Raw genomic sequence first — 18,409 nt, forward strand, 5'->3', positions numbered from 1 at the left:
ATGCATTTCTGTTAATTTACTGTTTTTAAGATTCTCAAAATGTGATTTTAAGTTTTATTACCTAAAAACCATTATTATATTTAGTTTATTGAACCCTTCCTTCTCTTAATATTTAGTGACTTTGATTACTGGTATTGATGCACATAGACACTACTTGGAAACATGGTGTTACTTGATTCAATGCTCTATGTGTTAAACTGTGCATACTTTGTGGTAACCTTGTTTAATTTTATTTTAGGTGTCGGACTTGTCATGGCGATGGCCGTATCCCTTGTCAGATATGTGACGGTTACAGGCAACTCAAGTGGTTCATTGAACTTTGCGTACAATTGTAAGTGATGTTCTGTTGGTATTTACCAAGTATATAGTTATATAACGTCATGAAATCCTGTCATGATTGTCTACAAAAGATTTATAATTATAATTTTGCTAAATAAAGTTATGCCCATTTGGTCCAAAAGTAACAAAGAAAATTTAGAAAAATACATGAAAAAGTGCACCAAAAATTTGGCATTCAAAATCAAATGTGAATTACAAATATGTCATATTCTGTCTGGTTGCAAATATATCTTATTTTGTCTGGTTGCAAATATGTCATATTCTGTCTGATTGTAAATATGTCATATTCTGTCTGGTTGCAAATATGTCATATTCTGTCTAGCTGCAAATACATCATATCACATCATGATAGAAAAATCACATCAGTTAATGTTAGTTCTCATGATTCTGATGAAGTTCGAAAACATTGTCTTAAATTGTTGACATCTGTACCTGTCTCTCTGACATGTCTTGACTGATTATATTCAAAACTTCACACATGTATTATGCATCTTGGGATACTCACGCATATTTATTCATTTCGCAATCTCATTCAAGATGGTTCAAACATTATGGGACCTTAATGCACATCTTTTTGTTGCATTCAAAATGGCTGACTGGTGGCCATTTTGATTTTAGTAACATTCAGATTCAAAATAGCCGACTATATGGCCACTTTGTTTTAATGAATGCAGTTCTAGTGCCATATCTTTGATATGCTCTGAAAGTTTATATTCAAACATCATGTAAGCTTAAACTTGATAACTCGACACAGGAACCATGTAATGTAATCACTTGTTTATCATAAGCAGATGATTCAATTTGAGAGATAATTGCTCAATTAATCAAATAGAAAGTGTACTAATATTGTTTCCTGTTGTGTTACATACATGTACCTGATATTGCTACTTGAAATTTAGCTTTGGGACAATCTATGAAAAAAAATGATTTATACCGATAGTAATGGGCAGTTAGAAAACTCTTAAATAAATTTTCAGTAGAAAGTATTGATTTATGTTCAAAACTGTCTCCTGAATTGTCATTTCAGCCTGAAGCCATTTACTGCAAGCAATAAAAGTCAGCTCTCTATGTGATTGATTATAACTATGAATAATTATATACCATTTTAACACATAAATGAACCATACAAGGATGTAGGAAATCAAATGTACGCTGTGGAATGTCAGTAATAAGTTAAAAAACCTTGTTAAACGCAATCTAACATAGTGGTATTCTGTGAGGTAATACAAATGAAATATGATGTGTTTATTATAGCCGATCAAAGTATGATAATTATATATGTGGAATCTATTAAAATAAACGATTTAAGAGTTCACTGGCTGCTACATAACACTTGGGTGGTGGTGAGGTTGAATACATATTTTTGGCGTATCTTACAATGTATGTACGGATACTATGATATGATGTAATTTGTTCTGCTTTCATTTCATTGTGTTTGCCATGAATGAATAAATTTTCAAATGAAACACGGATGCCACCATTCATCAACATGCTCGGTTCAAAGCAGGTAGAGTGAAATATACGCCCAAAAACTGCTTTTTTGTGTTTACTAAAAATGTATCAACATCAGTCATGGTCACTTAGCAACCAGAAAACTCAAAAGTGAGTTTCATAACAAGAATTTTTCAATATGATTGTTTAGTCTGCTCATATATGGTATCACTTGATTAATTCACATGCACTCTCATGATTAATGTCAGAGTGAGATTGCATAATTAGTAATAGCCAGAACCAAAAACACGATTATTTGATATGATGTCATCAGGGTACCATGATTTGTTACCACACTGTGTATAAACAAAAATACTTCTGTAGAAATATTCAAGACAATTAATTCTTAATTGTCACCTTTCAAAAAAAAAAAACTTATTAATTATTTTGTATTATAATAAATTGTATTTTGTTTTTATTTTTTGATGAATACTTATAGAAAATTAGAAATTATGTCCAATTGTTTCCAAAATAACATTTAAATTATAGGAAACTACCTGAAATGTGTGGAAAACTGTCTATATTTGGGAAGAAAATTTGTGTTTAAAACTTTACATAAATTTGCAAATTTTAGTCTAAATTGTTAACAAGGAAATTGTGGTTACCTACCGGTAAGTTACAAATGTTATACATATATGCAAATTAACCTGGTTTTGTGTTATTGTTTTCAGTACCAATCACACCGGGGAACATTTTGTGGATAGTACAAGTATACCCCATGATTTGATGAGACAGGCCAAAGGTCAAATTGCTTTACAGAATGGTGGCAAGAGGGTAAGTATGATGGCTATTAAACTAGAAGATTTATATCATCGTTAAAACTAAAAAAAAAAGGTTGCTCATTGAATGTTCTTAAATCGAGGCATTCGGCAGCTTTTTTTTTTATTTCATTATTTCTAAAATTCTGAAAAAAAATGAGCAATTTAATTTGTGTAGATGATTTAACAACATTTTTCTTTGATTTGTTGAAAATCCCAAATTTAAACATTTGCTAAAATATTTCAATGTCTCGGCAGTTAGAAATAAGGCTATCAGTACTCATATTTTAATTAAACTTTCAAATGACGAATTTTACAAATATCTACTTTTAATTTTTTTCCTCAATATTTTGGATAAAAAAATGTAATTAATTTGTTTAGCTTCTAAGATTGTTATATACAGTAAATATAAAATCCTATGACATTTACTCGATTAACGTCAACAGACATATGCGATTATCGCCAGAGTAGTGTCAATCTCTTGTTTGTGAATTGATAAAATACTTCAGTATGTGAGAGTTGATCACTCGAGTGTATTAATTTTTATCTTATCTGCTGATTTTTTTCGATTAATTGAAAAAAAAATTTAATCTCTCGTTTCTCATTGACATTTTGTTTTCATAATCACATACAATGTTTTCAAAAAATGATGTTATCAAAAGTTAATTTAACCATAAATATTATGAATTAATCTAAATAGTGTTTACCTTTGAAAAAACATGTTGATGCGCACATGTTTCCCCTGTTTTCAATGATATTAGTTACACTCAGGAAGCTATTCTTATCAAACAACACACAAATGACACTGGTCGAGTTCAGTTGTGGACACCTCTCCTTTGGTTATAAACCAACTGAGGATACTTCCCCATGACCCATGGACTACTATCAAGTCAATTGCCCAGTCGAACATGTCTGCGGTGATGTGGCTGCCTTACCTATGCACTTATGGGCTATATGCTCACATTCAGAGAGACCAGCAAGCGCTATATATATAATTTCCAGTCCCTCCGAGATATAACCAGCTAGGTAAACCATGCAGAGCCACGAAACACATCCTTTCCAAGCACCAATTGGTAGATTCCTTAGGCCATATAAGGCCAAAAAACCCACATTCAAAATAGGAAACATTGAATCTGTGCTCAGCAACATGTTGACTATAAGTTTGGGTAGAAATTACAAAGGACAATTCTATAAAAGCTTATTTCAAAGGGCTATTTTTTAGCTGGCTGTTGAGCTTCTCAGGTTGCCCTCACCATGTTGGTCCTTACAAATGTAGTGTTATAGTCTTTTCAGCAAGCTCTGCCAGGTCAAGCCACACTATGCCAGGTCATTTGCCAATAGGTCAACGAAGACCTTATTTCTGATTTCTTTGGGTTCAAGCAGGAGATGTAGCGAGTTATGAGCTCTATCTTTCACTGATAATTTAGCAGTCTTTCAGGTTGACTCAGTCATCTTATAGATGAACCTTACTATTCTTATCCCACGGTTAAAACCGGCGTCCAGTACTAACATCAGTCATCAGCTGGTTGAGCCAAACACATTTTATTAAAATTTGTTACAAAGACAAGACATAACTTTGTGTTCTCAAATATTAATTCAGCTTAATACAAACAGAAACTATGTCATTGAAAAGAACTTGTTTGAAAAGAACTTGTTTGTGGTAAGATTGACCTGTTATTTCCAATCAAACATACAATATATGCACAGAATCTTTCGATGATTCTGATAACTTAAAGTGATTCTTTAGTATCTAATCATGCATAGCCAGTGTTTCCATGACAACAACTGAAAGTTTAACCTTTCCTCCAGTCTATGAAACATGCATTTTTACCATCACACATCGATGACTGATCTGCAATTTAACAAGTGCATAAAGTAAATTGATCCCACAATTATTGCCTTCCCTTAGGCTAGCTTACATTTAATAAATATAATATGTTTAGACGCTAGAAGTCTGAATTATGCTGAAGTGCAATATCTTCTAGTCTAAGTACGACAGTAATAATGTTCCCATTATGGAAGCAATTTACACTGTGTTCCCGTTGAAACGCGTGTTTCCATTTTGATATTGCAGGAGATTTTTATAATATTCGCATGCAGAGTTTAAATAGAAGCTTTTTTTGCTGGAAAGCAAAAAGGAATCATGTGGCGTTGTTATGTCGATAGATCCAGAGATAAATCTGTATTTTCAGTCTTGTTGTCTGTATATAAATTTTGAATATCTCAACAGGCTAGCCATGCACCTTCATGTATAAAACTGGTTAGCAATTTTTTTGGATCAAGATTTTTCTGACTTTCAAATAATTATATGCATTCCTTGACCACATTTTTAGCTCCGCTGTCGACTTTGTCGAGTGGAGCTTATCATATGAGTGATTGTCCGTCGTCCGACGACCGTGTCAATGTTTTACTTTTTCGACTTCTTCTTGAAAACTACAAGCCTGAATGCTTGATACTTGGTGTGTATGTACCTGGGGTAGACCTCTCTTAGATTTGTTCATTTCATCATGATATCTTCAATTCTCTAATTTTGGTGAATATTTTGGTCATTTTTGGTAAAAAGTGATATTTTTGACTTCTTGTTAAAAACCGCAAGTCCAATTGCTTTGATATAACATATATGGATACTACATGTGGACCTTTCTCAGATTTGTTCATTTTGTGATGATATCTTCAATTATCTAATTTTGATGAATATTTATGTCATTTTTGGTAAAAAGTGATATTTTTGAATTCTTGTTGAAAACATACTATACACATTGTTCATTTTCTAATGATATCTTCAGTTCTTTAATTGTAATGTGCATTGCTAACAGCGGAGCTATCTCAGCCGAGAGACTGCTTGTTTTGTAAATTGATTGACATAAAATTGGGTCTCAATACTAATTTTGTAGTTTATAGTTTTGTGATCCTTCCAGCTCTCATCAGAATGATTAAGGTATACTTTGGAGGAAATTAATGAAAATTGTTTCTATGGCAACCAGCAATCATGTTATTTCATTCGTTACATATTAATGTTGCTTTTCCAAGTTGCTTTTAGTTTCAATCTTGTATGTTTTGAAGGGCCGTTGTTGTCATGCAGCGTGTTTTCAATTTTTTTGTAAATCAACAATGTACGGTATTTTGCATGCAGAGCATACACTACATATTGAACACAACATCAAACAAAATTATTTGTCAATTTCACTTTAGGCGTTTCATAATTTGCTTAGGTCGTTGAATACAAAATGGGGTTGACTTATACATATAGAGTAGGACATGTGTTAGGCATGTTACTCAAATAGGGAAGCCAAAACTAATACCTCCTATAGTTCAGTGCCTCATTCATCATGTGTTCGAGTTTTGTTTAAACAAACAACAGACCATTTTTCGTTCACTTCGTGTGAAAGCAAACGTAAAAACAGAACTAATAATAGCATCATAGTGGCTAGACTTGCATACAGTCTCTTTTCGAGTGTATGGTGAATCCCTGGTAACAGAGAAATACCTCTACTTTGTTAACACAGATTTCGCCATTTACACACTCTCATGATATTTTATTTTATTAAAAATAAACAAGCGACTGTATGCAAGGTTACGTAGTGGCATACAAACACTGTGCAGGATTCAAACTTTTGAAAGATGACTATTTCATACTCCCCCCTGAAAGATGGCTATTCCATACTCCCCCTAAAAGATGGCTATTCCATACTCCCCCTGAAAGATGGCTATTCCCTACTCCACCCTTGAAAGATGGCTATTTCATACCCCCCCTGAAAGATGGCTATTCCACCCCCTGAAAGATGGCAATTCCATACTCCCCCTGAAAGATGGATATTTTAAAAGAAGTTCAAAAATCAAATCATTAAATTTGTGCGGCAGATGCTCAGTTCGTGCTCTTCACACATTACGCGAGATCTCGCGATGAAGGAAAAATCATACATTACAAAGTTCATACATTATTCAGATGCATTGAACATGTTCAAAGAAATTTAAAATGTTTTATTTGTGCATTGTGTTTGAATTTCATTAGTGTTTTGTTGAATCTGAGATTGTTATGTACATATATAACCAAGTACATAATGATGAAAAATGTTGAGATATTATCCAGGCGCATAATTGTTGGACCCCTTATGTTATTTTACAAAATCTGACTATAAAATACTATCGGCTAAGTAGCCTGACATGGTCGGCATTCGTTTTTGTGTCTATCGGCGAGGGCACAAAAACTATCGTCGACCACATCATGCTATCAGATAAAATCCCTTTTATGAGATTTTATGAAATTCTTATAAGAAGTGAAACTTTGACATTATTGTAAAATGTACCAAGTGATATTGGCTTGTGTAAGTATATTACATAAAACGAGACATTCAATGAGATATGTTAATTGTAATTTTGTTCATATTTTGTATTCCATGTATTATTGAGTTAAATAAATTGATTTCTGTGACTCCAAATGAACAGACATTTGGATAAAATTATATTATGTTTATGCAAATAGCACTTAGACAGTTGGAAAGCGAATTTTTAGTTGACCTAGAATTCATTTTCCAGCCGTTTCCCGCTATTATCATAACTATAGGCCATGTCACATGACCTAACACCATGTGTTTACATATATGGTTCCATAAAGTTAATTTTGACTCAGTATTTATTAAACAGCTTAAAAATATGAAAAATTTGCAAATAATGCTAAATATAATTTGTTCTAAGGTAGGAGACATATCCCCCAAACAGTGTAACTTATAGAGACCAATTCACAGAGATATATATGTGATCAGCCTGAGAATCATTTCCAATTAAAATGCAGAAAATTTCAGTTTTGATATCTGTGTTCCCATTTCAGGTAAAACCAATAGATTCATATCCAAACACAGAGATTTGTGAAGGTTCCAAGAAACTGTACAACATACAAGTGAATGAGACGGTGAATGAAAAAATCCTACAACAGGTAATAAAATTTTTTTTCATTATCTAAAGTCAATTCATGAGTATTCAATTTATTATTGCAAAAGGTTATTTTATTATGACCTGTACCCAATAGGAAATGTTGATTTGTTCTAAAATTATTTCAGATTGTTTTTCATAAATACATAAAAAGAGGCGAAATGTTTGGCAGGAGAAAATATGGTGCTCAAAATTTTAAATTAGACAACAACTTTTATCATATTGTTTTGTTTCAAAAGTGTTGAATAATTATAAATATAGACATAATTTTTTTTTACCTATTAAAAATGTCTGAAAAAATAAATGCAAAATAAAATATGTTTTTGGGACTAATTTCATAAATTTAATCATCAGAATTTGCTAATAATTTGTGACAATTATGTGTCTTGTACCCAGCAGGTAATTGGCACAAAAATCACCATTTTTAAAAAAGTTTGACCTATTTTTATGAAAAGTAGTTCAGTGACTATATTTCAGTTTTGTGAAAACTATGGAAACCGATTAAGTAAATTTTTCAAAAGTGCAATTTGTGCGAGTGTTCAACATTTCATGTGTGAAAAGTAGTTTGGTGGCTATATATGGGTTTTGAGAACACTAAACATCATAATAAAATACTGTCAAGGATATTTAAATGATATGCTAATGTGATATTCAAATGATATTCTAATGATATTCAAATGATATTCTAATGACGTTCTAATGATATTCAAATGATGTTCAAATGACACTCTAATGATATTCAAATGATATCCTAATGATATTCAAATGATATTCTAATGATATTCAAATGATATTCAAATGACATTCTAATGATATTCAAATGATATCCTAATGATATTCAAATGACATTCTAATGATATTCTAATGATATTCAAATGATATCCTAATGATATCCTAATGATATCCTAATGATATTCTAATGATAATCAAATGATATTCAACTGATATCCTAATGATACCCTAATGATATTCTAATGAATTCAAATGATATCCTAATGATACTCAAATGATATTCTAATGATATTCACATGACATTCAAATGGTATTCTAATGATATTCAAATGATATCCTAATGAAATTCAAATGAAATCCTAATGATATCCTAATGATACTCAAATGATATTCTTATGATATTCAAATGATATTCTAATGATATTCTAATGGTATTCAAATGATATCCTAATGATACTCAAATGATATTCTCATGATATTCAAATGATATTTTAATGATATTCTAATGATATCCTAATGATATCCTAATGATATTCTAATGATATTCTAATGATATTCTAATGATATTCTAATGGCATTCAAATGATATCCTAATGATATCCTAATGATATCCTAATGATACTCAAATGATATTCTTATGATATTCAAATGATATTCTAATGATATTCTAACGGTATTCAAATGATATCCTAATGATATTCAAATGATATTCTAATAATATTCAAATGACATTCAAATGATATCCTAATGATATTCAAATGATATTCTAATGATCTATTTCAATGGTAGTAATCTAATGATTGTGCTGTATCAAAGATGGCAGAACTCCTAATGCTGTCAGTTAAATTTATCTGACAATAAACTCAGAAAACACAGAATATATACCCCATGTTTTATTTAAAGATATTTGATAACTTACAAAGACCAATAATAGTTGAAAGTGAAAAAATCTTTTATATAAAAGCTGTTTCATAGATTTATGCAAAAAATGCATCTTCTTCTTATATAAATTTGCGCGTTGTTTCCATCCAGTGAATGTTCATTCTGACAATATTCTCTAAACTTCAGTAACCGATATTTTTTGGTAATTTTGATATTTTAAAATTTTCAGAAACACACCTTACATGTTGTACCAGTTGCCGAGATTCTCTACGCATGGAATGGAAAAATTTACAAATTCTTTGTCTACGGACACGATCACAAGATATTTGTTCCAGAATATCCCGTCAAATGCTGCTGGGGCTGCATGATCCTATAGACATATTAGACAAGGTTCTCATTTTAAGAACGGCAAGCAGGTCTCGCAAGAATATTACAACATAATGCGTTTCTTCAGGAAGAAAAAAATACTTAGCATCTGCATAAATTGTTTTATTAAATTTTCTGAACTTCTTTAACTGCTTTCTGAAAATGTTCTGCCTGTTTTTTTGAGCATTACTCACTTTTGAGGATAACTTTTTGTAATAATTTATATTACATTATTTATTATATTTAGTTTTCTATATTGTGATTTTTGAATGGTACTTATGTTTTGGCCTCCCATATCTTTATTAAATATTGTGTACGTTTGTGAACAACAATGTTCTATGTATCTTTCACAAAATGCTTTTGTGACGTAAAAATGAGGTAAAGCAATGTACTGTGGAATACTTTATTTTCGCTGGAATAAATTTTCACTGAAAAAGCCTTTTGGGTGTTTTGCTTTGAATTTATTTTCACTGATTTTTGCTGAGTTGAATGTGAAATATAGGAAAAAAAGTATATTCACTGGATTTTATTTTCACGGAATCATCCCTTCAGTGAAAATAGCAAAAATTAAATTCCAATCGAAAATTAATTATTCTACAGTAGTTGAAAATGTCAACTTATTGTTTGTGCAGTTGTAGAACATATCTCTAATAGACAGACGATGGAAGATTAAGGTAGAGAGACTATTATTTGTGTTGAAAATTACGATTTTCACATTTATTTATTAATTGATGAAATGCACTATAAACTTTCATGTGATAAAGTCAACATAACATAGAATGTCATGTAAGTTGGTTAAAATGTAGATTTTCTGAAAGGAAGCAAGGCAGCCTCAGTAGTGTTTTCCAAAATCAACAACACAGGTTTAATCTGTGTGCCTATAAGTTTCAAAGATAAACTCAATACAAAGCAATGTTAGGATGTGTTATCAGTAGCTATCTGACACACAATGAGTGTTTCCAAACATTTGAGTGGTTTGTCTCCGCCCCTATTTGTTTCACAGATTAGTCATTTGCATATGAATGTGTCAGACACAAGGTCACACAGCCACTAAAAAAAATCATTGATTTTGGTGTTTTCATATGCCGAATTTATCCAATTATAGCTATCCCATTCCTTTATTTTTTGGTTTTCAATAGCCTTACACATTTGGATGTCCCTACACATGTTAAAACAGACCTTGATGGGAAAACAAATTGATTGTGCCGATAAACAAGCTTGAAAATCTTTGCTGTTACTTCATGGACGTTTTCTAGGAGTTTATGTTTTTCAAAATACAAGGTCTTTAACAAAAAATAACGTATACTTATTATCATCGGATTAACACCAAATTTTCAAAGCTTTAAGGTGACAGTGAGAGGAACTTGAATGTGTCCAGACAAACTATTTCATCGATTATTTACCAACGAGTTGTGGTTTGAGTTGGGGGCAATGCGACTAAAACAGTAATTGAAATTCAGCACACTATTTTTTAAAACGCGTTGCTTGAAAAAAACTGACCAGACACATTCAATTTACCAGACTATTGAACAACGAGGAAAAGTGAAAAAATTACTTCTTATCGCCAGCATAAATGCGTAATTATTTTTTTTACAGAAAAAGTAATTTTTCACTTTTGGTTGAGTAACGTGTCGTAGAATGCAGATACGGGCATGCAAAATACACTTGTGAAAAGCTTGAAGTCTGGCGATTCTAAAAATATATACTTTCCTGGGTCTATTTATAGTCATTTAGTCACAATTAGAAGATGAAAACAAGTATGCAAATAATAGTCCCGCTACCTTAAAACAATATAAATGCGAGCATACCTCCTGAAACCCATTTACATCACAAGAGGGCGCACTTGTAGAAAGTTGTGTATTACATCAGAAACTCTTTTTGAACATGGTTTTCTGTTGATGAATTTGATGAAATCACATTTTGCAGTACTTAATCAAACATTTACCTATGAGAACTATTAAGTCACAAAAAAACTATAGATGGCTGTAATACTGAGAGAGACATATCATTGCCACCCATAATTTGTCTGTACCTGAAATGTGCATGTGTGATTTATATTTATAAATTAAAGTTGATTTTGTCTCAAGATTCATATTGGTGAAAAATGCAGCTCATGTCACTTTTAAGACTTAATGTGATTGGTATAACATTAACCGTTTCACCACCAGTCCCCTCTTTTCATCACAAATGCACAAAATAGTCCCATTTATAGTCTGCAATTTCCTTCAGAAGATTGGGACAGAATTAACCAAATTGTTTGAGTAAAAAACTGGAAATTGACTCAAATTTTGTCTTTTGGCTCCAAAATTAGGGTTCATTTCTAGAAATATTAGAGAATATAAGAAAATATTGCAGACAAATTTGAGCAAGAAAGTCTGGTGGTGAAAAAGTTGAGTGCTCCCTTGGAGAGGAGAGGAGAGGAGAGGCATGAAAAGCACAAGCTGAAACAAACTTTTTTGCTTGAACTTTGACCAAGTGATTATCAAGATCCATCTATGTTATTTCCATTTCTATTTTCTTTTTATGCTATAGAGACCTGTTATAGATATTTAATAGATTATGACATAGTAATTATTGGGATTTGATTTTATCCAGTCTACCAGATATTAAAATTCAATGTAAGAATTTGTTATTCTCTATCGACAGGATATTGATTTTTTTTACTAGATAGTTGCCATGGCAAAAGTGTGAAATGTTATGTACATGCAGATTGATAGTATTTTTTATAAATTGTTTTTTGAATAGAGTATTGAGGTATTGTTACTATGACGATGTTTATCTGTTTTGGCTGGTCCAAATATAGTGAAATTATTCAGAACTTAAGATTTTTTTTTACAATGTCATTAGATGGAGTTTTATTTGTGCATAAACTGTAGTAACCTCATTGTATCTGAAGAATGTTTTAATCAGTGATTTTTTTGAAAATGTTTTTGAAAGTAACATTAATTGACAGAGGTATAAATAGTTGTATTTTGATGAATTAATAATTTGATTTAATCACTGCTAAAGAGTGTAAAGTATTTACTAATATGAAATCCCCCTTTCCTTTTTGTCTTATTTTGTTGACTGTCTGTACCCCTGCTTTCAGCAATAGCCTAGATTTAGCAGAAATGGTGAGGAGAATAATGTAGGCATTCAAAGTCCTGAAAAAATGGTCATTTGGAGCTTAAGGACTTGTTAGCATGGAAACAATTGTGGCTACCCCCAGATCAAAAACAGTATCAAAATATCAAGACAAACTTTGATATAGAAAAATCTCCCGAGTGCTTTTATATTTGCTGCATAATCACATTCACCCTAAGTAGATATTTGCACCAGAGATTGAGTCAATGTAATATTAACTTTGAAAATTTTCTTTACTTTCCTGGCTGGCAGTTTGCATATTGTGTATTCACAAAGTCTCAACTATGTAACAATCTTTTATTTAAACTGCTGTTCAACATACACATATTTTCACAGCTATTTTTGTTTATATAATGAACCAAACTGAACGAATCAGTAAGATTCAGCATAGTCTGTCTGGTACTCAATCAAATTTTCAGACCCATAATTTGTTTTTGCAAAATAGCATAGTACTATCCATTGCTGAGATATAGCTTATAAGTACTGTAGAATACTTTATTTTCACTTGGAATTTATTATCGCTATTTTCGCTGAAGGGATGATTCCGTGAAAATAAAATCCAGCGAATATACATTTTTTCCTATATTTCACATTAAGCTCATCAAAAATCAGTGAAAATAAATTCCATACAAAACGCTCAAAAAGCCTTTTCAGCGAAAATTAATTCCAGCGAAAATAAAGTATTCCACAGTATATACATTATATTGACTATGACGTTATCATCAGAAAATGTGTTGCCATGACAATAGAGCTCTTTACTGGGACAGCTTTCAGGTGGTTGATACTTGATAGCTTATTAGTTTGTTGCTCTTATTTATGAAATTGACATAATGTATCGATAGAATATATTTCTAATAGTAGATTCTTCTTGCCTTGGGAGAACATATATGCAATGTGCGTCACTGATTTTGATGGAGTGATATCTAAATTAGTTCTGTGAGGTGAACGAATAAAGTATGATACATACTGTTTATCTGCATTTAACAGTCATCCTTTGGTGCTGCAGGTTTCTGATTATTTCTCAAAATTTAATACTGATTATGAACTAAGAGCACTAAGAGAGCATGTGTTATTATTTATAGATTTTCAATAAGGATTTGTAATTATCAAAATCTTGATATTTTGATGCAGACTATTATGTGGAAGGTTACAAATAATGACAGTCAGTGAAAGGATTGAGATCAAAGTTCACAATGACAGTGAAAAGGTTAAGAGTGCAAGTTGACAATAGCAATGAAGGGGTTAGTCGTCTAAGTTGAAAGAGAAGTGAAATATCTAAGTTGAAGTTGACAAGGGCAGTGAAAGCATTTAACAGTGATGGTTTTATACATGGATGAGTGTTCTTTCATTTTACTGGTTTAATGAAGATGATAGCATATCACTAAGCAACTGATAACAACATGGTTCCATATACAGTTTTGAGTTTTACCTTTTTATTTCTTCCAGAAATGATAACTACATTTACTTCAACCAAACTATTGTAGGTTGTTGTATCTTGTCAACTAGCTACCGGTAATCTAAAAGTGGTCAAATTTAAGTCTAATGTAGTTCAATGGATTATCTCGGAATAGATTAAAGCCATATATGATCTAAATCTTTAGATTGTTGATGGGAGAAACAGAACAATTTTGGCTTTATTCTTGTTTGTATGGATTTCGTTATCTGTTATCTTTGTTAAACACCACAACAAATCAAGTTTAGTTGCAGGACATTCAGTTTCAACCAGTTTCACCCAGTTTGATTTGTTGCAACCGCTTTAGGCTATTGCATGTATATTCAATGCTATAACTGTATATTATATTAAGGTAAGGTGAAATAGTTTTAAAACTTATTTTCGAGGGCAGGAAGGGGGGGGGATGGCAAATAAATAAATGTATTTTATTATGAATTTTCAAATCAGACTACTTATATTATGAGAACACAATGTAATATATGAAAATGTAATTTGTGAAAAATATATTAAAAAACAGTAGTGCATGTTCAAGTATGTGGATTCTATTTCATTTTTTCTCCCAAGTATACAGTGTGTATTATAAATATTGCCATCAGATGCCCATGTTTCTGGTTTTCTGATTGGAATAAGGTGTTTGGGGAATAATGGTTTGACTAAAATATACCGATTTATTAGGCTAGCAGTACAATGAATAGTTTCAGGTGGCTTAGTCTGAATAAGTACTGGGAGCACATGTGCATGTTTCCATAGCAATACATTTACAATCAAACGAATTTCTTTAAATACAATGTCTGCCGCCGAGGGCGCTCTTTGTGTTTATGTACCTTCTTCCTATAATTGACAAGACAGATTACTAGTACTCAAGGCATCATGTCATCTCTGATCGACATGCGCAGATCTCTGATAATTCGTTTCATCCGCTCGTGGTATTTAGATTTCGGAAGTCAACTAATACACAGTCTCAAGTTCACATATCATTTATGCAATAAAGTTATTTCAAAACCATATTAGTATTTGGGATAACAAAATCAGTTGAATTTCCGGCTAATATTGACAGGTGACACATAGACTATGCGAGCTTTCCAGGTGCCGTACAAGGTAGCGCCAACTCCATTTTACTCCCTCCCTTCTCAGTGAACTTAATAAATTAAAGCGGGAGGGTCGTCACCCGCGCACGCGCGGGAATTGAGTCCCAAGCGACGATAACAACACACACTAAAAACGCAAAGGTAAAAGAAATGTACGTTTATGCCAGGGTGACTTGGAATTATAATGTACGTTTATGCCAGGGTGACTTGGATTTATAATGTACGTTTATGCCGGGGTGACTTGGATTTATAATGTACGTTTATGCCAGGGTGACTTGGATTTATAATGTACGTTTATGCCAGGGTGACTTGGATTTATAATGTACGTTTATGCCAGGGTGACTTGGAATTATGTGCAAAATGCGAAGCAAAACGGTTCCCGAGAATGAGTAACCGACTGAAGAACAAATTCAACAAAGCCAAGATGGCTGACAAAGGTATTAAAGAAAGGCTTGACATTCTTTGTTACAATATAGATAGTTATCTCCATTGCCATCAACTACAATAGGAATCTATGAATTGTTTAAATGCATTCTTTGAAAATTACAAGAAACGCATTGAAGATTAGATTAGTGACAACGGAGAGCCGTTTAGACAGTACAGAAAAAGACATCATGGAAACTATAAATCACTGAGTACTCCCGCCGTAACAACTCGGAAATACAGCGTACCAGTGCTAGAAGATGAAGACCGACACTATTGTCGTAAAAATTGCGGCATGTATTTTCGTTTCAGGCTCCCATTGAAACGAGGACAAAATGTCCCCGCACCAATTGTAAGATTTACAAGACGTAGTGTCCGAAATAATTTGTATAAGGCAAAGAAAAATTTACGTAACAAGACCGAGTCATACCTTAACTACGAGGATCAGTACACCATCGTATTTACATTATGATTAATGAACAACTCACTGCACAGAATAAGAGATTGTTTGACGATGCAAATAGAAAAGCTGAAAATGGAAATTCATATGGACCCAAAACGGCCAAATATTTGTGAGAAAAGAAGAAGCTCCCGTGATAAAAATAGTTACACGCCAAGATGTTCAACGCATTATATAAAGTCCACAGATATCCATTTGCCGCAATGTAAACAATAACAATATGAATTCACTAAATACCGAACACTCAACAATAAATTATAACAGTCAGGTTTATAGTGTGGAGCAGTTCACCACAGGACTGGTATACAATCTTCTTTTACATTTAATTTAAAAAACACCCGTTTTTCTGTATTCATTTTAATATCTAATCTATTTGTAAAAACTGAGATGACCTGGTCAGTTTTCTTAACAACATTCCACACACATTTTCTATTATAGTACTTACTGAAACATGGTTATGTAACAATACATTATTCAATATTGCGTCATACCGTTTTATCACTTCCAACAGAGAACAATCTCGGGGGGGGGGGGGCTGGGTTTTATATTCATGAATCATTGTCTTTCTCACATATCAGTCACATTCAAATTCCCCACTGTGATTCAATTTTTGGGCTAATCTGCACTGGCTCGGAAGGTTGTAAATGATTAGCTAGTTTGAATTTGCATAACAATACTGACAATGAACGTGCATTCAACGCCACAAGTTTTTTGTTTTTTTAGCCAATCAGAATTCATCTTCCGAGCCAGTGCAGATCAGCCGCAATTTTTATAGAAGCTATCATTAACAAAAAGAAACTCAGTATTGGTGTTTTTTTACAGGAAACCGAATACGCCCATCCAGGAATTTCTGTATGGTATGGATGAGAGTCTTAAATATTTTGCCTCAAAAAATAAAAAAATGTGTTATTTTCCCTACTAGATAGTTATAATTTTATCCAAACCATTGATACCTCTACAAGAGTAACTGACACCACATCCACGACCATCGATCACGGGATCACTAATGTCACAGAATATTTCCCAGAGTGTGGCTGTATCCACACGAATATCAGCGACCATTATCCAACTTTTGCTATTGTTGACCTTCACCATGATCGAAAGCATAAGACATCCTACTACAAATGCGACTTTTCATCCTATAATAAAACAAACTTTGTTTCCGATTTAAGTAACATTTTCTGGGACCCATTTTACAACAATACTGACACTGATGACGCGTATAATACGTTTATCGTTTTATATCTCAATGTTGCTACTGAGCATGCGCCTGTAATCAAAGTCAGTATCAAGGACAGCAAAATCCATAAACCGTGGCTATCAAAGGGTCTTTTAATATATCAGCCAAAACTAAACAGAAATTATATTATAGCATGGAAAAGTCGCCAAACAATATTGATATTAGACACAACTATAACAAATATGGGAATCTTTACAGCAAGTTACTTAAGGCTGCTAAAGGGGGTTATCATTATCACGAGTTCTTATCTGCACAGGTTAATAATAGCAAAACATGGAAGGTGGTAAATGAAGTGTTAAGCAATAGGTCTAATGCATCATCCCCCGATAAACTTAATGACGATTTCATTTTGGAAATATTTTATCAGATAATAAGTCATGATATTGCTGAAAAAATTAACGATTTCTTTGTTAATGTTGGCCCTAATTTATCATCCAAAATTAACACATCTAACAATTACAATATGTATCTTCATCACTCATCATGACACATATAAAGAAATCAATCTTTTAGACACCAGCAAATACATGGCTATGATAAAATACATCCCAGGTTGGTAATTGATGCAGCCAACATTATTACTCATCCACTTGAATATATCTTCAACTGTTCCCGTTCCCGGCAAATTTCCCGCAGCTCTAAAATTTGCTAAAGTCACCCCTATTTCTTATCTATATTAATGATATTCACACATCTATTAATGCTTTTAACTTTCGCCAATTCGCTGATGATACTTAAACTCAGAAACCGTTAATCTTGACACTTTAACTGCTGAATTCCAAAACGTTTTACACTAACTACACACCAGTATCATATAATTTTGTTCTGTACATGAACATGTAAAAAAATTGTGTTTGCATACTGGTGAAATAAATAAATAAATAATAAATAAAAAAAGGCTCATGATTAGACACTTGTTTGTAAACAATGACACGCTATGGCCATCCGACGCATGCGCAGGAGACGACTCCCCCGCTTTAATACATTCTGCTATATTGCCATTATAGGTTTGTATGTCAGCGGCAGTGTGACGAAACGTTTCAGTTCATCGTGATTTGTTTTTTGTGTTTTAAACTATTATTATTTCACATCCACTACCATCTCTATACTCAAATATACTCACAT

General features: G+C 32.4%; 1 protein-coding gene across 2 annotated transcripts in view; it reads left to right on the top strand.

Moving 5' to 3' along the window:
• Positions 1 to 14,607, top strand: part of LOC102802885 (protein SSUH2 homolog) — a 172,383-nt gene extending 157,776 nt beyond the window's left edge. For both annotated transcript variants that reach the window (XM_085503456.1, XM_006825686.3), the window contains 4 exons: positions 239 to 331; positions 2,502 to 2,604; positions 7,417 to 7,521; positions 9,361 to 14,607. In XM_085503456.1, coding sequence (XP_085359582.1) covers positions 239 to 331; positions 2,502 to 2,604; positions 7,417 to 7,521; positions 9,361 to 9,507 — 448 coding nt within the window. In that variant the 3' untranslated portion in view covers positions 9,508 to 14,607. The remainder of the gene's footprint in view (positions 1 to 238; positions 332 to 2,501; positions 2,605 to 7,416; positions 7,522 to 9,360) is intronic.
• Positions 14,608 to 18,409: the final 3,802 nt, after the last annotated feature.

The sequence above is a fragment of the Saccoglossus kowalevskii genome, chromosome 9 (genome assembly GCF_978046115.1).
Source record: "Saccoglossus kowalevskii chromosome 9, keSacKowa6.1, whole genome shotgun sequence".
Lineage (NCBI taxonomy): Eukaryota > Metazoa > Hemichordata > Enteropneusta > Harrimaniidae > Saccoglossus > Saccoglossus kowalevskii.